The sequence below is a fragment of the Esox lucius genome, chromosome 7 (assembly GCF_011004845.1).
Source record: "Esox lucius isolate fEsoLuc1 chromosome 7, fEsoLuc1.pri, whole genome shotgun sequence".
In the NCBI taxonomy this organism is placed as follows: Eukaryota; Metazoa; Chordata; class Actinopteri; order Esociformes; family Esocidae; genus Esox; species Esox lucius.
In genome coordinates this window covers 26,807,435-26,826,193 of record NC_047575.1, presented here as the reverse complement: position 1 = coordinate 26,826,193, position 18,759 = coordinate 26,807,435, and the positions used below count along the sequence as shown (strand labels likewise).

The 18,759-nt window shown below is 40.9% G+C and overlaps 2 protein-coding genes across 16 annotated transcripts in view; one reads left to right on the top strand and one right to left on the bottom strand.

Annotated features, from left to right (window-relative positions):
* Positions 1-13,589, top strand: part of LOC105011030 (vasodilator-stimulated phosphoprotein) — a 30,078-nt gene extending 16,489 nt beyond the window's left edge. Inside the window, exons 5-13 of one of the 2 annotated variants that reach the window (XM_013134490.4) lie at positions 2,936-3,239; positions 3,745-3,857; positions 5,359-5,407; positions 5,742-5,772; positions 6,831-6,873; positions 7,574-7,675; positions 9,152-9,224; positions 9,411-9,468; positions 9,661-13,589. In XM_013134490.4, coding sequence (XP_012989944.3) covers positions 2,936-3,239; positions 3,745-3,857; positions 5,359-5,407; positions 5,742-5,772; positions 6,831-6,873; positions 7,574-7,675; positions 9,152-9,224; positions 9,411-9,468; positions 9,661-9,698 — 811 coding nt within the window. In that variant the 3' untranslated portion in view covers positions 9,699-13,589. The remainder of the gene's footprint in view (positions 1-2,935; positions 3,240-3,744; positions 3,858-5,358; positions 5,408-5,741; positions 5,773-6,830; positions 6,874-7,573; positions 7,676-9,151; positions 9,225-9,410; positions 9,469-9,660) is intronic. The other variant, XM_013134491.4, reaches the window with a different exon arrangement.
* Positions 13,590-14,504: 915 nt separating this feature from the next.
* The window catches only part of dlg2 (discs, large homolog 2 (Drosophila)), a 262,715-nt gene continuing 258,460 nt past the window's right edge, over positions 14,505-18,759 (bottom strand). For all 14 annotated transcript variants that reach the window (XM_020048218.3, XM_020048213.3, XM_020048221.3 and 11 more), the window contains one exon: positions 14,505-17,960. In XM_020048218.3, the coding sequence (XP_019903777.1) occupies positions 17,854-17,960 (107 nt within the window). In that variant the 3' untranslated portion in view covers positions 14,505-17,853. The remainder of the gene's footprint in view (positions 17,961-18,759) is intronic.

Genomic DNA, 18,759 nt, shown 5'->3' with positions numbered 1-18,759 from the left:
CCACACTTAGGCTATAGCTGAGTCATCCATGCTCTGGCACGACTCCGGGACTGTAACGTTATATATTCATTGTTTGTTTTCTAAAAGCGCATGTTGACAGTTGTTATAAAAGCCTACAGATGTTATAAAAGTATAATAATACATTTTTCATTCATGGCCAGAATATATTTATAATTTGAGACAGTGCTTTGTTGGCCTTGAGTATATATTCAGCAAAGTAATGAGGCTCAAAACATAACATAAAAAGTTTATGCCCTGACAAAAGCCAATCAGTTTTCCTTTTTTCATTCTTGCATAGATTGCTAGCTCATTAACAGTTAAACATTATAATCGTATTTGCATTTAACAGATTTCCCAGGATGGGGATATTAACTACTTGACAATCCCCACATTTGTACATTCTTATGCTCAAATTAGAATTATTTTTGTTTTGCTTTTGCTTACATTCACACAAGCGATTAACTTTTTTGCAATTGGTTACACTTTTCTCTCCTGTAATTATATTACTGTAGTTTCATTTTGTATATTGTATTTACTTCAGTACATTCTATATGGTAAAGAAGTGCCATTCTTGTTCTATAAAATAGTGTTGGTTTATGTAAAAAACCTACCTGTTAGTGTCTTTTAGGTGATAGTGTTATGTGTAACAAAGTGTTTTTGTTGGGTTGAATTTGTTGATTATTTTTGAGACGTGTATTTAGTGTTTTTTTTTTGTTTTGTTGTTATTTTGGATATGAGTTTAACTGTTGTGCCAAGGTGCCTGGTGGTGTGAACATTTCTGAAAAAGTGAACTGTAACCAAAGAACTTGCTTTCCCAGTCGTGTCAGCAACTGTATGCACAGCTAGGTTAACGCAGTGAATAACCAGTGGCCCCGCCCATGCTGATGTCTCCCACCAATCCACACCGCTGCCTACACACTGACACATCTCCTCTCCTGGCCTGATGTCAGCTCTACTGCGACAGTGCAGCTAATGTGTTTTGACTATTTCATTGGTAGAATAAAGGGATTTTAGTACACTGTAAAGAATATACAGAAGTAAATGACCATTGTGTGGTAGCTTGACAACCGTAACTGAATTATTCTGCTGCTCAAACATCCATGAGCTTGACGTCGGGTTTGGGTAGCTAGGGAAGGGGTGTGGTCGGGAGGTATAGAATTCAGCCCGGGGTTTTGATTGTTGGGCTGTCTAGTCCTAAATATAGATTGAGAGTAATATTTGGTTTTGAGTCCGGTAGTGTGGTGAAGTCCAACAAATATTAACCAATATGGAGGGAGGATTTCAGGTTAGGAGTGACCTGAATGTGGACAGCCCCTTGTCCGTTGTATCCTGGTTCACAGGCTTGTTTTTAGTTAGTCCTATACCCAAAGAAAGGACACTGTCTGTAGTATCCTGGTTCACAGGCTTGTTTTTAGTTAGTGTTCTTTATTTGGGTACAGGACTGTCTGTGGAATTGCACATTGGTTCTTTTACTATAGAGAACCACTGTAACATTAATACAAACCAGTAAGCAGAGCAACTGCACTTGTTTAATTGCCAGAATGTATTTTGAAGTACGTTCCTCTGAAAAGGTTCCTTTAACAGGATTTTCTGCCCTTGCCCGGTCTTGGTGTGTGCAAGACTGTTTTAAATGACAAGAACTGAATTATAAGTGGATTATTAATGGATAAAATAAACATATTACCTGCTGTGTATGAGGCAATTTAGGCTGTAAATTTTTTATCTCTAAATTATCAACCCAAAAATACAAAACAAACATCTTTCAGCCTTTGGCTCTTAATAGCTGGCTAGAAGGTGCCAGGCTGAATTGGAAATTAGAGCAAGACCTTGTTTTTGTCATTCAAATGAGCTAATGGCTGGATAGAAGCTTGTAGCAGTCATCAGGAGGCAACCTGCCAGAGATGCAAATCACATTATAGGTAGCAAACTCTGCTCACATACTGGTTATGGGACTGTAGCTTTGGTACAGGGAAAGTGGGGGGGAAAAACAAGTGACTAAATGACTCAAACCTTTTCCCCCTCTGTTATTCTAAGGAATATTGTCATTGTGTTGCTGAATGTTTTTTCAAAGATCCTTAAGTCTACAAATGCAATTTGAAATGTATGTTTCTTTAATGTTTGGATTTAGTCTTATCAAGTGAACTTGTGTGTCCTCGCATTTGGGCTGATATCTATAATCTCTGAACTGTTCCTTTTTAATTGCTACTGTAGTTTTGTATTTTCTTCTTAAAAATATGTGTAGTCCATATTGGCCCATGACTAAATGTATTTCCTCATTCATTGGAACTAGATGAGTTCAATTGGTTAAATGCAGGTTGATGCATGTATGTATTTTAACACCTATGATGATCATTCACCATTAAATGCAGCAAAGCTTTTAGCAGTTATGCTATTACTGCTCCTGTAATAATATATTCAGCTTTAATGAAACTTTTTAAAACTTCCCAGGGTAGCCTGTTCTCTACCAGCTGGTGAGACATTGTCCACAGACAACCAAATAAACCGAATAAACAGGTACACAGATTATAATCTGCACATGTGCAGATGCTTACGCCAACCCCCCGATGATATGGTCTACCAAAGATCCTGCAACAGTTCACAGTTGAATCTGCAGCCACAGACTTGAATTTGGAGCAGACTTATCAACGGTTGTCTAAATAAGCATGCTAGGACTGTTAATCACACTTAATGCAGACGTCATTGCCTCGGGGACCTAGTCAGTTATGTTGGTAGACCATGGCAACACCAAGGTAGTGGGTTTATACAATACTGTCTTCTTGAGGACCACACTGGGTACCTGGGTGACATGGTGTGTAGATTGATAACATGCCCTCATAGTCTATCATTTGGTTGTGTGCCCACATGCGTGCACATATGTTTTGGCGTGCCTGTGTCTGTGCACATGAACTGATAGGAATACCACTCTCCCTGACAGACTGGAGATGCAGAGGCACGAGCAGCAGGAGCGGGAGCGCCAGGAGCGGGAGAGACAGGCGGCTGCTGTCCCAGCTGCCGCCCCGCCTGCCCCGCCCTCAGCCCCTGGCGGCCCTCCGCCTCCCCCAGGCCCACCTCCACCCCCAGGACCAGCACCCGCCGGCCCCCCGCCCCCACCAGGCCCACCGCCGCCCCCCGGGTCTGGGGCTCCACCTGCCCCACCCCTGCCTAGTGGAGGGGGAGGAGGCGATGGTGGGGGTCTAGCTGCTGCTCTGGCTGGAGCCAAGCTACGCAAAGCGGCCAAGGTGAGAGCAGTGTCATGGCAGGGAATGGAGCAGTCGTGTCTATTGTATGAAATTATCTCATAGTACCTGGAGAAGTGTTTCATGTCCAGAGAACCTCATTGTGATATAGAACAGGGCTCCTGGGGAGCTTCTTTTTTGTCCTGGGCTGGCTCTTTTTTGTATTTTTTTCTCCAAAGCCATTTGTAACAAACCTGATTCATTGTTTCATCAAGCTAATTATTAGAATCAGTTACATTTGGCTAAATTTGGGTTAGAGAAAATCTAGACCTAGTCAGATGCTGCTCCACACCCATTGGCCAGCGCTGCTATGAAACAAATCTCTGAATGGTGGAGTCGGCCCAGCTAAACAAAACACTACCTTGAATGTGCCACTTTTACACCATATTCCATTGTTGATGTGAGTCATTAGTTAGTTTAACATGTCTTACCTTTGTGTAGGTTGACATGCTTTCCATCTTTCACAGCATTTCCGTATAAGTAAATGAATGACCTTCTCTCTCTGTAGGAGGAGAGTGGTGCGGCGGCACCTCCTCCATCGGGGGGAGGAGGTGGTGGTGGTGGTGGTGGAGGAGGAGGTGGAAATCTGATGGGGGAGATGAGTGCCATCTTGGCCCGACGGTGAGACCCTCCCCCAGTCTGCCTTCCATGTAGGGCTGGACAAGTTTGTTGAGGAGTTTAAACAGTGCTTTCAGAAAGTATTTTGACCCAATTTGAGACCCTTTGCCATTACACTCCAAATTGAACTGAGATGCAGCCTGTCCTTTGATCATCATTGAAATGTCTCTTGAACTTGATTGGAATCCAGGTGTGACAAATTCAATTGTTTGTGTATGATTTGTAAAGGCACACGCCTGTCTATAATATCCAACACTTCACAGTGAACGTCAGAGCAACAACAAATCCGTGAAGTCCAAGGAACTCTCCATAGGCCTCTGAGATAGAATTGTGTCAAAGTGTAGACCTAGGGAAGGTCACGCTGAAAGTGTTGAAGCATTGAAAGTTCTCAGCAGCGCTGTAGGATCCATTAATTTTGGAACCCCAAAGAGATGTTCTAGAGCCGGTCTGGACAAACCAAGTGACTGAGCAAGAAGAACCTTGGTCTGGGAGGTGGCCAATAATTTTTGGGCAAGGTAACGGAGCTTCCGACTTTCTCTGTAGAAATGGGAAAGCCTGTCAAAAGGAAAACCCATATGACATGCTGAGTGAAGGACTGATGAGACCATCTGATGACACCAAAACTTAACTATTTGGCCTGATTGACAAGCACGCTGTCTGGTGAAAACAAGGTATCGCTCATCTGGCTATTGTCATCCCTACATTGAAGCATGGTGGTGGGAGCATCATGCTACGGGGATGCTTCTCAGTAACATGGACTGGGAAAATGGTCAGGATAAAGATGTGTAGATTGATGGCAAAACAAACATTTGAATCAATTATAAATTCAGTCTATAACATGATGTGGAGAAAGTGAATACTTTCTGTGCCTGTTCGGTTTCAGAATACTTTCCGAAGGCACTGTATGTCCACTGTTTATGCATAGTGGATGTGTATGTAACCTTTTCTGTAAAATTGTTAAAAACGTATTGGCAATGAGATACTGCAATACATTTTATAGTAATCCATTTGACAGTACAAAAACATTACTGTAATCAAATTTAGTGATAAGGCACCATGGGTATGATACATGGTCAATATACCATGGCTAAGAGCTCCTCACTGCATTGTGGAGAAACTTCTATTTCGCATCTATGGAATAATTTATTTCACAATTGTATAACACAGGCCTGTATAAATACCAATGAATTTGAATTTGGATGTGGTTTAGCACATGAATGCATATTAATCAGCCATGGATAATTATATTTCCCAAACACTATCAAGATGTAACATATGCAAATACATTCAGTGTGGCGTCAAAGTGGTGAGAGACTTGGCCGTGTCTTCGTTGTGTGAGACTTGACCGTGTCTTCGTTGTGTGAGACTTGACCGTGTCTTCGTTGTGTGAGACTTGACCGTGTCTTCGTTGTGTGAGACTTGACCGTGTCTTCATTGTGTGAGACTTGACCGTGTCTTCATTGTGTGAGACTTGACCATGTCTTCGTTGTTTGTGCGTGTGCAGGAAGAAAATGGCAGACAATCCAGGTGCAAAGAAGGAGGAGCCCAACAACGTGAGTCTCAAATATTAATGTAGAGAATCCTCCTCTCATAAATCCTTGAAGGGATATGTTTGGATGTTGGCAAACAGGACCTTCACCTACATTGGGAAAATCTGATTAATTTGTAGTGAATATTTTTATCTCTTTGCAGTTTAAAACTAGGGCAAGTGCTAACTAGCTTTAGGGTAACGGTTGGCGGTCTATGGTATCCATGAGCTAATCTGAGCCTGGCAAAGTAAATAAAGGGGGTCTTTGCCAAAATCTGAATGATCCGTTTAAAAATGTGTGTTATATTTGCAAGGGGAAAGGGATGGAACAGTCTAATTTTGGTTCTTTGTGCTTTTAGGAAGACTCCTCAAAGTCCTCAGGCCAAGCTGGTGAGTAGAGCTGCTGACGTTTAGTCTTTTTGGATTTGTCTTTGCATTGCGGGCTGTTCCAGAAAGCAGGATCAACAACGTATACCTCTGACTGGCCCCAAAAGTCTGAAATAACATACACTGAACAAAATTAGAAACACAACACATTTGTTTTTGCCCCTATTTATCATGAGCTGAACTCAAAGATCTAAGACTTACTCTATGTACACAAAAGGCCTATTTCTCTCAAATATTGTTCACAAATCTGTCTGAATCTGTGTTAGTGAGCACGTTTCCTGTGCCAAGATAATCCATCCACCTCACAGGTGTGGCATATCAAGACGCTGATTAGACAGCATGATTATTGCACAGGTGTGCCTTAGGCTGGCCACAACAAAAGGCTTTGGCTTATATGACTGCGTGTTCCAGGTCCTGCCAGTATCCAGCAACTTCGCACAGCCATTGAAGAACAGTGGATCAACATTCCACAATCAACAACCTGATCAACTCTATGCGAAGATGTGTTGCACTTCGTGAGGCAAATGGTGGTCACATCAGTTACTGACTGGTTTTCGGACCCCCCGGACCCCTCCAATACAGTGAAACTGCACATTTCAGAGTGGCCTTTTATTGTGGCCAGCCTAAGGCACACCTGTGCAATAACCATGCTGTCTTATCAGCATCTTGATGTGCCACTCCTGTGAGGTGGATGGATTTTCTCGGCAAAGTAGAAGTGCTCACTAACACATATTTAGACACTTTTGTGAACAATATTTGAGAGAAATAGGCCTTTTGTGTAAATAGAGAAAGTCTTAGATCTTTGGGTTCAGCTCATGATATATGGGGGCAGAAACAAATGTGTTGTGTTTCAAATTTTGGGAAAAAAAATCAAGGGATGTGTTTGACAGCTTATCAGTTAGAGATCCTGCTTTTGGGAACACCCCACTGATCATAACTCTACTTGTCTTGAGCTATGAAGCACAAATTGGCCTTATATCTTGTATTGAAGTGTTATCTACATTTTATGTAGCTACATATTTCTGTATTTGATCATTTTCATGATGTCTTTGCCATGACAGACTCTACCAGGAGGCCATGGGAGAAATCAGCCACAATGCCAAGGTAGGAGACTCACCATGGATGTCAGCATTGTATACACCATACCTGAGGTTCAGGAAGTTGCAGTCACATCCCCTGCTGCCCACATCTCTAATGTTTTAGTTTTACTATTTCCCTCTGCAGAGCCCCTTATCTCTGGTTCCCCTCATGTCTAATGTTTTAGTTTTACTATTTCCCCCTGCAGAGCCCCTTATCTCTGGTTCCCCACATCTCTAATGTTTTAGTTTTACTATTTCCCCCTGCAGAGCCCCTTATCTCTGGTTTCCCTCATGTCTAATGTTTTAGTTTTACTATTTCCCCCTGCAGAGCCCCTTATCTCTGGTTCCCCTCATGTCTAATGTTTTAGTTTTACTATTTCCCCCTGCAGAGCCCCTTATCTCTGGTTCCCCACATCTCTAATGTTTTAGTTTTACTATTTCCCCCTGCAGAGCCCCTTATCTCTGGTTCCCCTCATGTCTAATGTTTTAGTTTTACTATTTCCCCCTGCAGAGCCCCTTATCTCTGGTTCCCCTCATGTCTAATGTTTTAGTTTTACTATTTCCCCCTGCAGAGCCCCTTATCTCTGGTTCCCCTCATGTCTAATGTTTTTGGTTTATTATTTCCCCTCGTGGATCTCCTCATCTCTCATCATCCCATCTCTCTGGCATCACTAACGAAAGAGCTTGTTTTGTGTTTGAGAGAGAATATTGCATGTCTCAATCAGGACTAACTCCAACAAGACCCAGTTGCAAGAGAGCAGCCCCACCACCACCTCCCCTGCCCTTCCTCCGGCCCCCCCTTCTCCACCCTCTGCCCGGGTGTCCAGGTATAAATCCCACCCTGTGGTCTGATCCCTGGGCCGCTATGCAAGACTCCAAGTCTCTGCAGCTTCTCAGCCAGTCCAGGTATAGGGGTGAAGTTGCCTCTAGAGTTCAGATGCAGATTTGGGGTCAGTTTTACTTTTCCACTACTAATGGCCAATGTTTGAATCTGAGAGGGGAAGCTGATCCTAGATCTGGACCTCAGTGCAACTTCACCCTGGAATGTCCCGCTAGCTGCCAGCAGCACTCTGCCGCCCGTGCGCTTTTGTGCCAAGCAACTGAGCAAGACACAAGACTGTGTTCCCCTTTGAACTTTGCCCTGGCACTAACATGTCTTAATGTATCCACAGATGGCTGAATGGTTCGATTGTTTTAATGCTAAGGCAAACAAAATAATTTGCACTCTTGAGTCCTTCAAGGCCTGGCCGTGTGTTTGATGCTCTCTGTATGTCTTTTCGGTATTGCTAGGATTAAAAAAAAAGTATCATAGCAAAACTAAGAGAGAGTCCCAATCTAGATTTCTGCTGCAGCTTTGCACACTGAGCCCATCTTCGCTATGATCTTTTCTAAGTGTTTCTGCTAGCGTTTCTCCTTCTAATAACAGGCCCTAGTCTAGGGCCCAGCCCAGAAATAACTAACCTTCTAACCAGTCTAGGGAAAGACAAATCAGAGGGCAAAGTTAGGGGACTGCCTTGCTCTGAGACTACTTATCTTTATTTTCTCTGACAGCCCCTCAGATTAGGAAATAAACTTGTTTAACTAAATACCAGAGTGACAAAGTAAAATCTGGTGTAGTGCTTGATTTGAACAAACCCATTACAGCTGGATGAATGTAGCCAAGTTAATCTATGGAAATGGTTTAAACTTCCAATATAAAAAAAAAAAACCTTATTGATTCAGACCATTGAAAATACCTTAGTTTCAATGTAGGGGATCTGCCATCACTCATTAGCCTGCAGCTTTGTGTGGCACTTCTGCTGTTACCACGGTGACAAGATGGTTGAACTGCAGCTCCTGTCTAGATTTGCATATGTTGCTATTCCAGTGCACCAACCCACCACTTTTGTCCAAACTGAGCATCTATATTCTTTGTATCATTCGATCTTCTGTCCGTCTCTGCCCGTCCCAGTCCAGATCACTGATTCTTTATTCTTCTTGTATCTCTCTCTCCCTCTGTGTCCCCTTATTTTCCTTCTCTCTTTCTCTCACCTCCCATTACTTTCCTCCTCTCTGTGTGTCCCCCGTCGTCCTCTCTGTGTGTCCCCCGTCATCCTCTCTGTGTGTCCCCCGTCGTCCTCTCTGTGTGTCCCCCGTCGTCCTCTCTGTGTGTCCCCCGTCGTCCTCTCTGTGTGTCCCCCGTCGTCCTCTCTGTGTGTCCCCCGTCGTCCTCTCTGTGTGTCCCCCGTCGTATCCTCTCTGTGTGCCCCCCCCCCCCCATTGTCCTCTCTGTCTGCCTGTCTGTCTGCCTGTCTGTCTCTCAGAGTGAAAGCGGTGAACAGCACCATAGACAGCACCGGGAATGAAGAGACAACAGAGATGGAGAGAATCAAACAAGTGAGCTCCCCCATTGACCTATGTGTTGTTTTTGAAGGATAAGTGGCATCTAGTGTGGACAACACAACGGTCATTACTCCCATACAGGCAGAAATTCATTGTCCGATAATTCTATTAAGGTTAACTGAGGGGTTCTTGTTTTGGAAGTGATGCTGACAGTGATGTTTATATGATTTGTCTGTTTAGGACATTCTCGAGGAAGTGAGAAAGGAGCTCCATAAAGTGAAAGATGAAATTATCGGAGGTGACTACTAGCTGCATCCGCACTCTGATGCTCAGAAACATCGTGCACCCGTTATTTAGAAATACCTCTAATGGTTTTAATATTAGTGGCAATTCTTATCTTATTACCAATCATACATTATGACAACTTGATAGAACAAGGTCTGAGTGATCCGGGCCCTCTTTTTCACGAATTCCTCCCGTGTTCTTTCAGCATTCATCCAGGAGCTGCAGAGAAGAGGCCCGGTTTAGTGTTTTTCTCCATACTGGCATCTGGCAGAAGATGGGAGATATGAGCATATGGAGTGTTGGATGGCCCGTATCTTTCCTGCCCTGTCTCAATTTTTCAATCTTATCGATTCCATTCAGTACATACATGTGTACACACACACACACACACACACACACACTCTCTGTACATTTAGCACACACTTTAATGTGTGCTATATGCCATTATTCTTCTTGTTTGTCTTTCTCATGGTTCCTAGAGCTCTGTTTTATCCCCATCCTGCCCTGGCATCCATGACTACGTCACTCTCTCCCCACTGTGCAAGTCACCTCCCACATCTTACCAATGTCTGGCCTTACGCTTCACTTATTCAGAGAATTCAGGGAATACCATTTCAAACACAACTCATTTCAAACGGTTTAGTACATTTCAAAGCGTCACGCCAACTGTGGAGAAACGTTTGCTGCGGCTGAAGACTGTTTTTTTTGTATATTTTTGTAACAAGCTGTAGTTGTTAGCCACAGTGAGGCGCTGTGAATCAGGAAGATCAGATCTGAGGACTCTTCTTTTTATGTGGTCTCTGTGCTACCCAGGAGCAACCAGGGCATAGGGAACTCCAAATCCCAGCTCACAACAATAAGGGAGATATCCTAGTTAAATATCTGTCCATCCCTAACAGAAGTAGGGTGATGTTGCCCCAGGATGTACCCTAACGTAGCAGGGAGACGCCTGAGCAGTTCCAACATCCAGTTTTCAGAAGGAAACAAGCTAGGTTGATGATGCCCACAGTCCTCTAAAACCAGATGTTTCCTTTTTCTGGGGACTCTGCAGAGGGTGCAGTGATACTGATTTGTTTTACACCTTTACCACAAAGGATATAGGTCAGGATTGGAGAGAGAAAGCTTGTCCTAGATTTGTACCTGTTCTTATACCGTATAAGCAATCAGGGTTGCCATACCCCCTCAGCTCTTGCTACACCTCATATCTGATTTATTTTACCTCAGGGATTCGCAGAAGCATATCAAATAGTACACTGTGGCTTATATCTACTAAGCATCTTAGATTAGGAAAGCTAGTATCAATTCAGCCTTTTAAAATAATAGTGAATTATATGGAAAGCTCCATACTCCTGAGATGATTTGTGGATATGAGCCCAGGTGTTTTTCCAGTCAACATGCCCACTTTTCCTTAGCATGGAACCCGGCAGGCCGCCTATGGATAAGAAAGGGGCCCATTTTGAAATGATCCCCTCTGCCCTACAACCTCTGCGTTCTTAATTCACTGATGAAGATGTGATGGAATTGTATTGGTGGAAGCAATATGAAAAATACCATTGCGGTCATAGCCCAGTTGTAGCCATTACCATGTTAATCATGTCCTATTTGATGAATTGTTTTAAATGAGTCGGTGCCCCAGGTGGGTGGAGTTTGCACATTTTAGAACATTCCACTGTTTCAATGTAGTACAATGCCTGAAGTAAGAAACCATTGTTTAAGTCAAAGTGGTATACTCAGGCTTGAATGGGGAAATCCAAATGTGTTTCTTTGAGAGTGCTTTTTGTTTCTCCTATAAAATGACATACAAATAGCCTTTGGAATATGTTTAGTTTCAGGGCAATGTTTTATTTAAATTGTTTATTCATCAGAAACATCTGCAGCATTTTCCTCTTCACAAGTCACGACTGACTGCCAAACCACTGGTCCTTACCTAGGCTATCAATATTACCGGAACCTATTTTATATTTGAGATCCAATTAAGATAATCCATTACACCTAGACATTTTGCCTGTTTGACTGAAATGGTTCTCACATAACTTTTCATTAGCTAGTTTATTGTAGCTGCTAGCTAGGCACCTTGACCTCTGTTTTGTCGTTCACAGTTCATTAATATGTATGAGCTGCCTGCGTCAGTCTCAGCGGTAGAACCATGAATTTCCTCTAATAGGAAAGGAATAACTTCAAAATACGGGTAAATCTCTTCACACCTGGGGCACCCAACAGATCCAACTGTAGCAATTGTACAGTATGGTACTACAAGACAAATACAAATAAACCATACTTTTTTTCTTTTTAAACCATGGTTGAAAACAATCGGTCTGAAATGATTAACAACTAGCTTTTCTCATACATCAACATGGTAAAATGTGCCACAATGTTAAGAGGTTGGCCAGCTGAAGCAGATAATTACATCTAAGAACAAAAAATCCTTATCTGCCCATAAGTCATTTATGTAGTTCCAACACTTTCTCACTAAAGCATCCTTTATCCTGACTATATAAGCTGTGTCTGGATAGCTATGTCAGGGTAATTGGCTCACACTGTAAAATGCCTAGATCCTGAAGTGTGTTCACCACTTGGGGGCATGTGTTTGAATGTTAATTTTAACTTTGCCATGTGGACTGACAAATGCAGTCATCATTAAGATTGTTGTCATAAGCCTGTTCTTTGATAAGGAGAATAGGGTTATGTCCCTAATAAACAGGGCCTAGTCTACTATGGGCACAGTCACCAGATGGAGCCCTTGCTACAATCAATTAATGCATATGGGACTTGAACAAGCAGTTGGATGGTTTACTATCTCTAATGTTCCAGTTTGCCTGTAGAATAAAGGTGATTTAATCAGGGGCAAATTAAGTTGTATACTGTTTAAAGTGGGTTGATTTACTTGACTGTTTGCTCTGCCCCGACATCATGGCTCTCTGTCCTTGATTGGCCGGTTGAGGAAAGCTAGCAGCTAGCCATTTCAGACCAATTGATTAGGTGAATGTTAAAGAATTGCCCCAAAATGTCCCTCACAGAAAATGTAATTGACAGCCAAGGAACCAAAAAGTGGTTCTGAATAGAACTCATGGTGGTGCCCTCAGAAATGTTCAATAGCCATCCAGGAGGGGCAATGAAAGAGCCAATCATTAATGCCTAATTAGGATTGCCCTCCAAAAAAATGCCCTCCCTTATGCCGCTAAAGTATTGTGCTGGCTAATGAGATGACAAAACAGCCCTGGTGTAAAACATTGACTAACGCAGCGATTCCAGGCAGTGTACCGAAGGTGCTAACATTCCTTTAAAATATACACAGAAAAACCAAAGCCTAACGCCATCCTATCCATTCAGATCTTCCCAAGGTTGATTTGGGTTGGTGAGAGTTTGTCAGACACAGAATCAGAATGATATCAGTGGATATCATCCTTTAAACAAAATGAACAATTGCTTTCAATTGATTTCACGTGTAGCTATTTAAGAATGAAGAATGCATTTATAAGCACTCCAATGTCTGTGACATTTTGTAGCTCCCCACCGTGCAGCACTTCTAGATAGCTGCGGACCATATCCATTTCCCAATGACATGAAGAACCATGCCTGTTTGGAAATACATTTTCTACGCTCCTAACACTGCCTACTCCTCTAGTCGCCACAAACAAAAGCGCAGCGAAGGGGAGGGTTGGGTTGTGGACTGTACCTGGTATGATTCCGCTGCAGTGCAGGTAACTGCTACATATCACTGTGCAGTCCAGGGACTCCTACTTGACTGTATGATCTTCTAAAGACACTTAATACCTATTACATTAGCTGCCTCTGTGGCCTCCAACAGAAATGCCAATCTTTGCTAATGCACCTCTGCCTTGTATCCTAATCACTCATACAATCATAGATTTGTTTTTAAGCAAAAGAAATAATGCTACTTAAAAAAAGAAAAATATGCATATGTTTTTTCTATTTCCATTGGAAATAATGTGGTAATTGAAGGTATGTTTGATTTATTTTTTTGATAAATTATAATTGTTATTTTGGATTTATTGAAGGTGATTTTTCTATTAGAAGGATTTTTACACTGAAATGTTGTGTGACAGAAAACGCCGTAAACCCTCTGGATTGGAGATGCCTTTCTGGTAAAATACAGCTGCTTCTTCTATCCAATTGTGGTCTGTCTCATCTGTTGATTTGAGTGGGGGGGATTGCATAAACTGTTTACCTGAAGAATATTTGCACCTGACCAGTTCCTTCAGTTAACATGGACTGATTCTCAATATTTCTCTATTAAATTCATACATTTTTACGTGGAGTAGGATACAGGTCATCAGGGCATCAACCACTTTATTGACTTGGTTTAAGTCATGATCAAATGATGAATTGGCCTGGTTTGAGTTAGGTATCAGGTAATGTAGTCAAGGCACGTCGTGAATCACAATCCTATGCACTACACAGTCACGTGTGGCACTAATAAATGTACTAGGGGGGGGACGTGACTATAATATTGCATAGTCCACTTTTAATTAAAACAGTCATGATATTGAAATCTACAAATTATCCTATTGTTTTGGAAGAAACCATTTTAACCCTTGACCATTTCATTTATGAGGTATTTTGTATGTGTCAACCGTCCAGATATGATGTGATGTGTTATATCATTTGACACATCTATCCATGCGTATGAACTTCCACAAGCTCAAAAATAATGTAGCGTCTTATGGGATTTCACTTCCTTTTGTGGAGGCTGCTATTTTGAACCCACCCTGGCTCATTTTCACTCCCACAGCTTTTGGACACGTGCGAACGGAGGGCCGAATGGAGTGAGGGAGGGGCCCATTTGGGATTTAGAAAACCACAGGTGCTATAATGAGGAATATAAAGCAATATGTCCTCTAACCCTAGAGCCACTCCTCGAGTTCCAGATAGAGCTGATATTGGCAGTGAATGCAGGCTCTGTTAACCTGTGAACGTTGCTCTTTAACTTTGTCTATCCACTATTGGTTTTAATCCATTAAGTCTGGACATGACATTTGCCCTTGTGTCAGGGTTAAGTGCAACATGTGATGGGGCCAAAGATACACAAAAAACAATCAACATTTAATTCGGAAAACATTCTTTCTAAATCATAAACGTTCATAAACGTATGTAATGATATTGCATTTGACGGGTTTTCATTGTGTTGTAGGCAGAACTACCTTGACCTGAAAGCACCACTTTAAATGCAGTGTGGATAAATCTTCCATCCCTGTACTTGATATTAACAGACAGAACGTTTAGCAAGTGGCGGACCACAAATTCATATGAACAACTATTGACAAGCACTCTGGCAATGGAAACACAGAAAACATTCACTGAAAATATCAACAACGCCTGTTTTTCCAACAGACATCGAGGAAGTTTAATTTACAGCAATCAACCCTCCAAGCATTTCATAAATGCTTTAGAGAGAATCGGTCACCTTTAATATGATCCGTTTCAGTGCTTTAGGGACCATGTCAGAACCCACTGAAAAGGACAATAAGAGTCTGTGGGAAGATCAGTGTAGAAAGCACCAAACCCCTTAATAATTACAATATTATTAATAATAAGGACTGAAAAAACTTTTAACGTAACACATACACAAGTGATCAGTATAACACCCCTAACCTCCAGGCTTAGGCAGAACACTCTTAAATCTGAGAGGATCTTCTAGCTTTTGCCAATATCTAAAAACTGTTGATGTATTTATTTGATTTGTATGTTTTTGTACTGAGAATGTGTCCATGCTTCTATTTATATTCCAGCCAACTTTTTGTATAGTACGATGAGTCTGGTATGTACCATTTGTACATACCAGTTCCTTTCCAGTGAATACAATTTAGTTGGATTTCATATGAACTCTACAAGACCCGATTTTAGGTTAAAGTCATTAGTTGTAGGCCTACAGTATAACAAATGTATTAGAATTCATAAAATCTTAAAGACCCAGTGCAGTCAAAAATGTGATTTCTTATTCTACACTATGAGGTTTTAATAACAGTCTTGTATGATAACACAGTTTGGAAAGTTATTGTAATGGCCTTTTTGTGTAAAAGCTGTTAAAACAAATTACTGAAATTTCAGCTTCTTTGGCTGGGGTGGGGAAATTTGGCCTACTTTGTGATGTTTCAATTGTGATTTGTTTATTAATTAAACCAGTGACTGGTTATCTGGATAAGAGGGTTGGCTCTAGAACATTTTATCAGCCAATAAGCGCAGTGTATTAAAACTTCCTCAAATTAGTTTTTAGTGTGATTAGGATGAGCATTTCAGAGACCAATGATGAGGTTCAGTGATTAAAAATATATTTTGGAATTATTTTAATCCAATATACACAATGATTTATTAGACATGCACTGATGAAAATTACAAAGACTGCAATGGGACTTTAAAGTCAAAATTCCATCATCAGTTGGGTACCTGGCTCAGGGTCACAGTAACTAACAGTTACAACTGCCCCAAGCTAGCAGCGATGAAAAAAAAAAAGCACAAACCTGAAAGAGACAACAGCAACACATGTCAATGTTTAACCAACATAATGTGGTGGACATTACAATACTTTGAATTATTGGACATTAATGTAAGGAAACAATGAACATTTCACTGTGCGTGTCCTTATGCGTTCATAAAGCTGTTGTAAGAGCTGTATTTGAGCAATAAGGCACAAGGCTGTGTGGTAAATGGTCAATATACCATGGCTAAGGGGTTCTTATATTATTCTTATATTACTACTAATAGGTGGGTGCTTGCATTTGTCCAATTCACATGTGTATTATGTATAAATTCAATTCCCCCTCCATGAGAACACAGTGGAGAGTAGATCCCAAATGGTTTTGCGATACTTTCAAATCAACGGCTTATTAACTATAAGAGCATATACCATGGTTGTTACGGCCATCATTCCATTAAAGGTAAAAATATTTGTGTTTGCTATAGCTGTTGCATGTAATAACATGACTGTAATAGTAGTCATTAACAGCTGAAAACAGGTCTATAACACCCATTAAAGTTTTATAACTTATGACCATACTCATAACTATAATTACTTATTGCAGCTTATCAAATATATGGTTTATTAAAGCTTTTGTTTTAAGGTGTTAAAAAGCTGTTATAAAGGCTTGATAAATGCACGAATAAGGACACAAACAGCAATGTTTTTAAGAAAAATACAGTGATCAGAAACAGCCAGAAAAATAAATTGCTGATAAAATGTGCAAATTGTGAGCGTTCTGGCTATAACCTTTCAAGCAGGAAGAGAACCTAAATGGGTGGTTCTGTCAGCTAGTTAGGGAAAACTAAAGCCTAACATTCTGGGGATGGGGATGGCAAATGGCATAAAATGCACACCACACAGCAAAGGGATTTGTAATCCATCAAAGATGACATTACTGAATTACTTTGAGAAAAATTGCTATTTTGCCATTCAGGAAACAATTCTCTGCATTACAATGCTTTACAAATACAACCTTATACTTCCAGGCATACCACAGTGCATGTATCTGTCTTCCCAGAGCTAGGGACATGAAGTAGGTTTCCATTAACCCTCATATATTAACAGGTTTCCATTAACCCCACCATCGAACCTAACACAGCACACTATGTTAAAGATGAGGTTTTTTTTTTTATCAAAGTAATATATACGTATCTTCATTATAAATTCTGTCTGTACTCTTGTGCCCTCTCAGTATAAATACCAAAATATAGTGTCACATTTCCTACATCCACATGGAGATGTATTCCTTAATTCTTCATTCGAATCAAAGCATCTTAACAATAATTGTATTTTTAAGGAAGAATCAAAAAAATAAATAAACACAATACAGTTGACGAGAATTCTAATTCAAATAAAACAATTTCAGACAAATCTGGATTTACCACATAATGAAATACATTTAAAAAATAACAATGTAAAAATACGAGGACTACGTTGAACTGCGTCCATGGGCCATGTGAGTGCATAGATGCTAAAGTCACAAAATGTCAACTACTGATGTAAGTGAGCGTCGATAGACACAAAGTGCTAGCTGTTGAGCAGAGAAGCAAAAGAAGCTGATGTTATATCCTTCCCCTCATTCGTTTTAGTGGCAATGACTCATCTGTTTTTCCTGTATCTGTCATCTTCAAATATTCATTTCAAATTCCACACAGTGTCGCTGTAAACACATGCCCGTGTTTATTTCATTTCTGTAGCATTTTGTTTAAAGTAAAAACCATTAAATATACAAACAGTCCAAGCCAAAAATGTTTCTTAAACTTTGTGGTGTACATTCAGGAACATTCATATGGAAAGTGAATAAAGGAAACAATAACAAAATCATATTAATGGCTATAACTATGAACAATATAATGTCAATCATATTTTACAAAGTATTTTGAGTTTCTAGCAGTCCAATCTCCCTGCCCTGTTGTGTTCTCATAATTTCTCCTTTGATGGGATCCAGATGTAGGGTCCTGAATGCTCCTCTATAACCATTTTGCACTGGTTATAAATGTCCTCTAAGGTGTCTCCTTGAACCAGGGCTGCAAACATTCGGGGGAAGACAGTCAGTACATGCACATTTAACCATTCTTCAAGTACTTTCAGAAGTAACAGAAAGACAATACATTGGCTCATTGTCCATCACAAAGGACATTTTTGTTTGTTTTACATACTAGTGATGCTAGGGATACGATAAATGGACAGAAATAGTGGCTTGTGATTCCTTGTCTTCGTGAACCTAAACTGCTGTGGCTAAATATAAGGAATAATATAAGTATGTGCAGGATTGTTCAAGTACAGTATATATATGAATATACTATAACAGTCGACTGATAATTATATTTCGGGAACATTTGGGTTAGGTACAACACAGGACAAGTGTTTGATGGAGACACAGATGCAACGTTGAGGATTATATATGAGCAATGGGTTGTTCTCCCAGCTAGAGCTTGACAAGCAATACCTTTTCATTAAGTCTTAAACCAACAGGACCCTGAACAACTTCTATGTCTAAGCCACAAAGAATGCAGATTGGCTAATCACCCTTGTCAGTGAAACCTATACAGTGCTGTGAAGCTCTGACACCATCACTTTATCGCTGTCGATATCAGCACCCAAGCCTGCCACTTTCACCTGAATAAGAGTTTGAGGAGCTACACATGAGCACAATGCTTGAATACCCCAATTTGAGAAGGCTGACATCTGCTTTGTCTGTCTGCCAGAATCCATATGGCATACACACTCATTGTGCCCTGAAGCACAACATGAGCAGAAACATGGGAGACATTTGTTAAATATATATTTTACTATCTTGGGCTTGCTGAGAGATGGAGGAAAAAA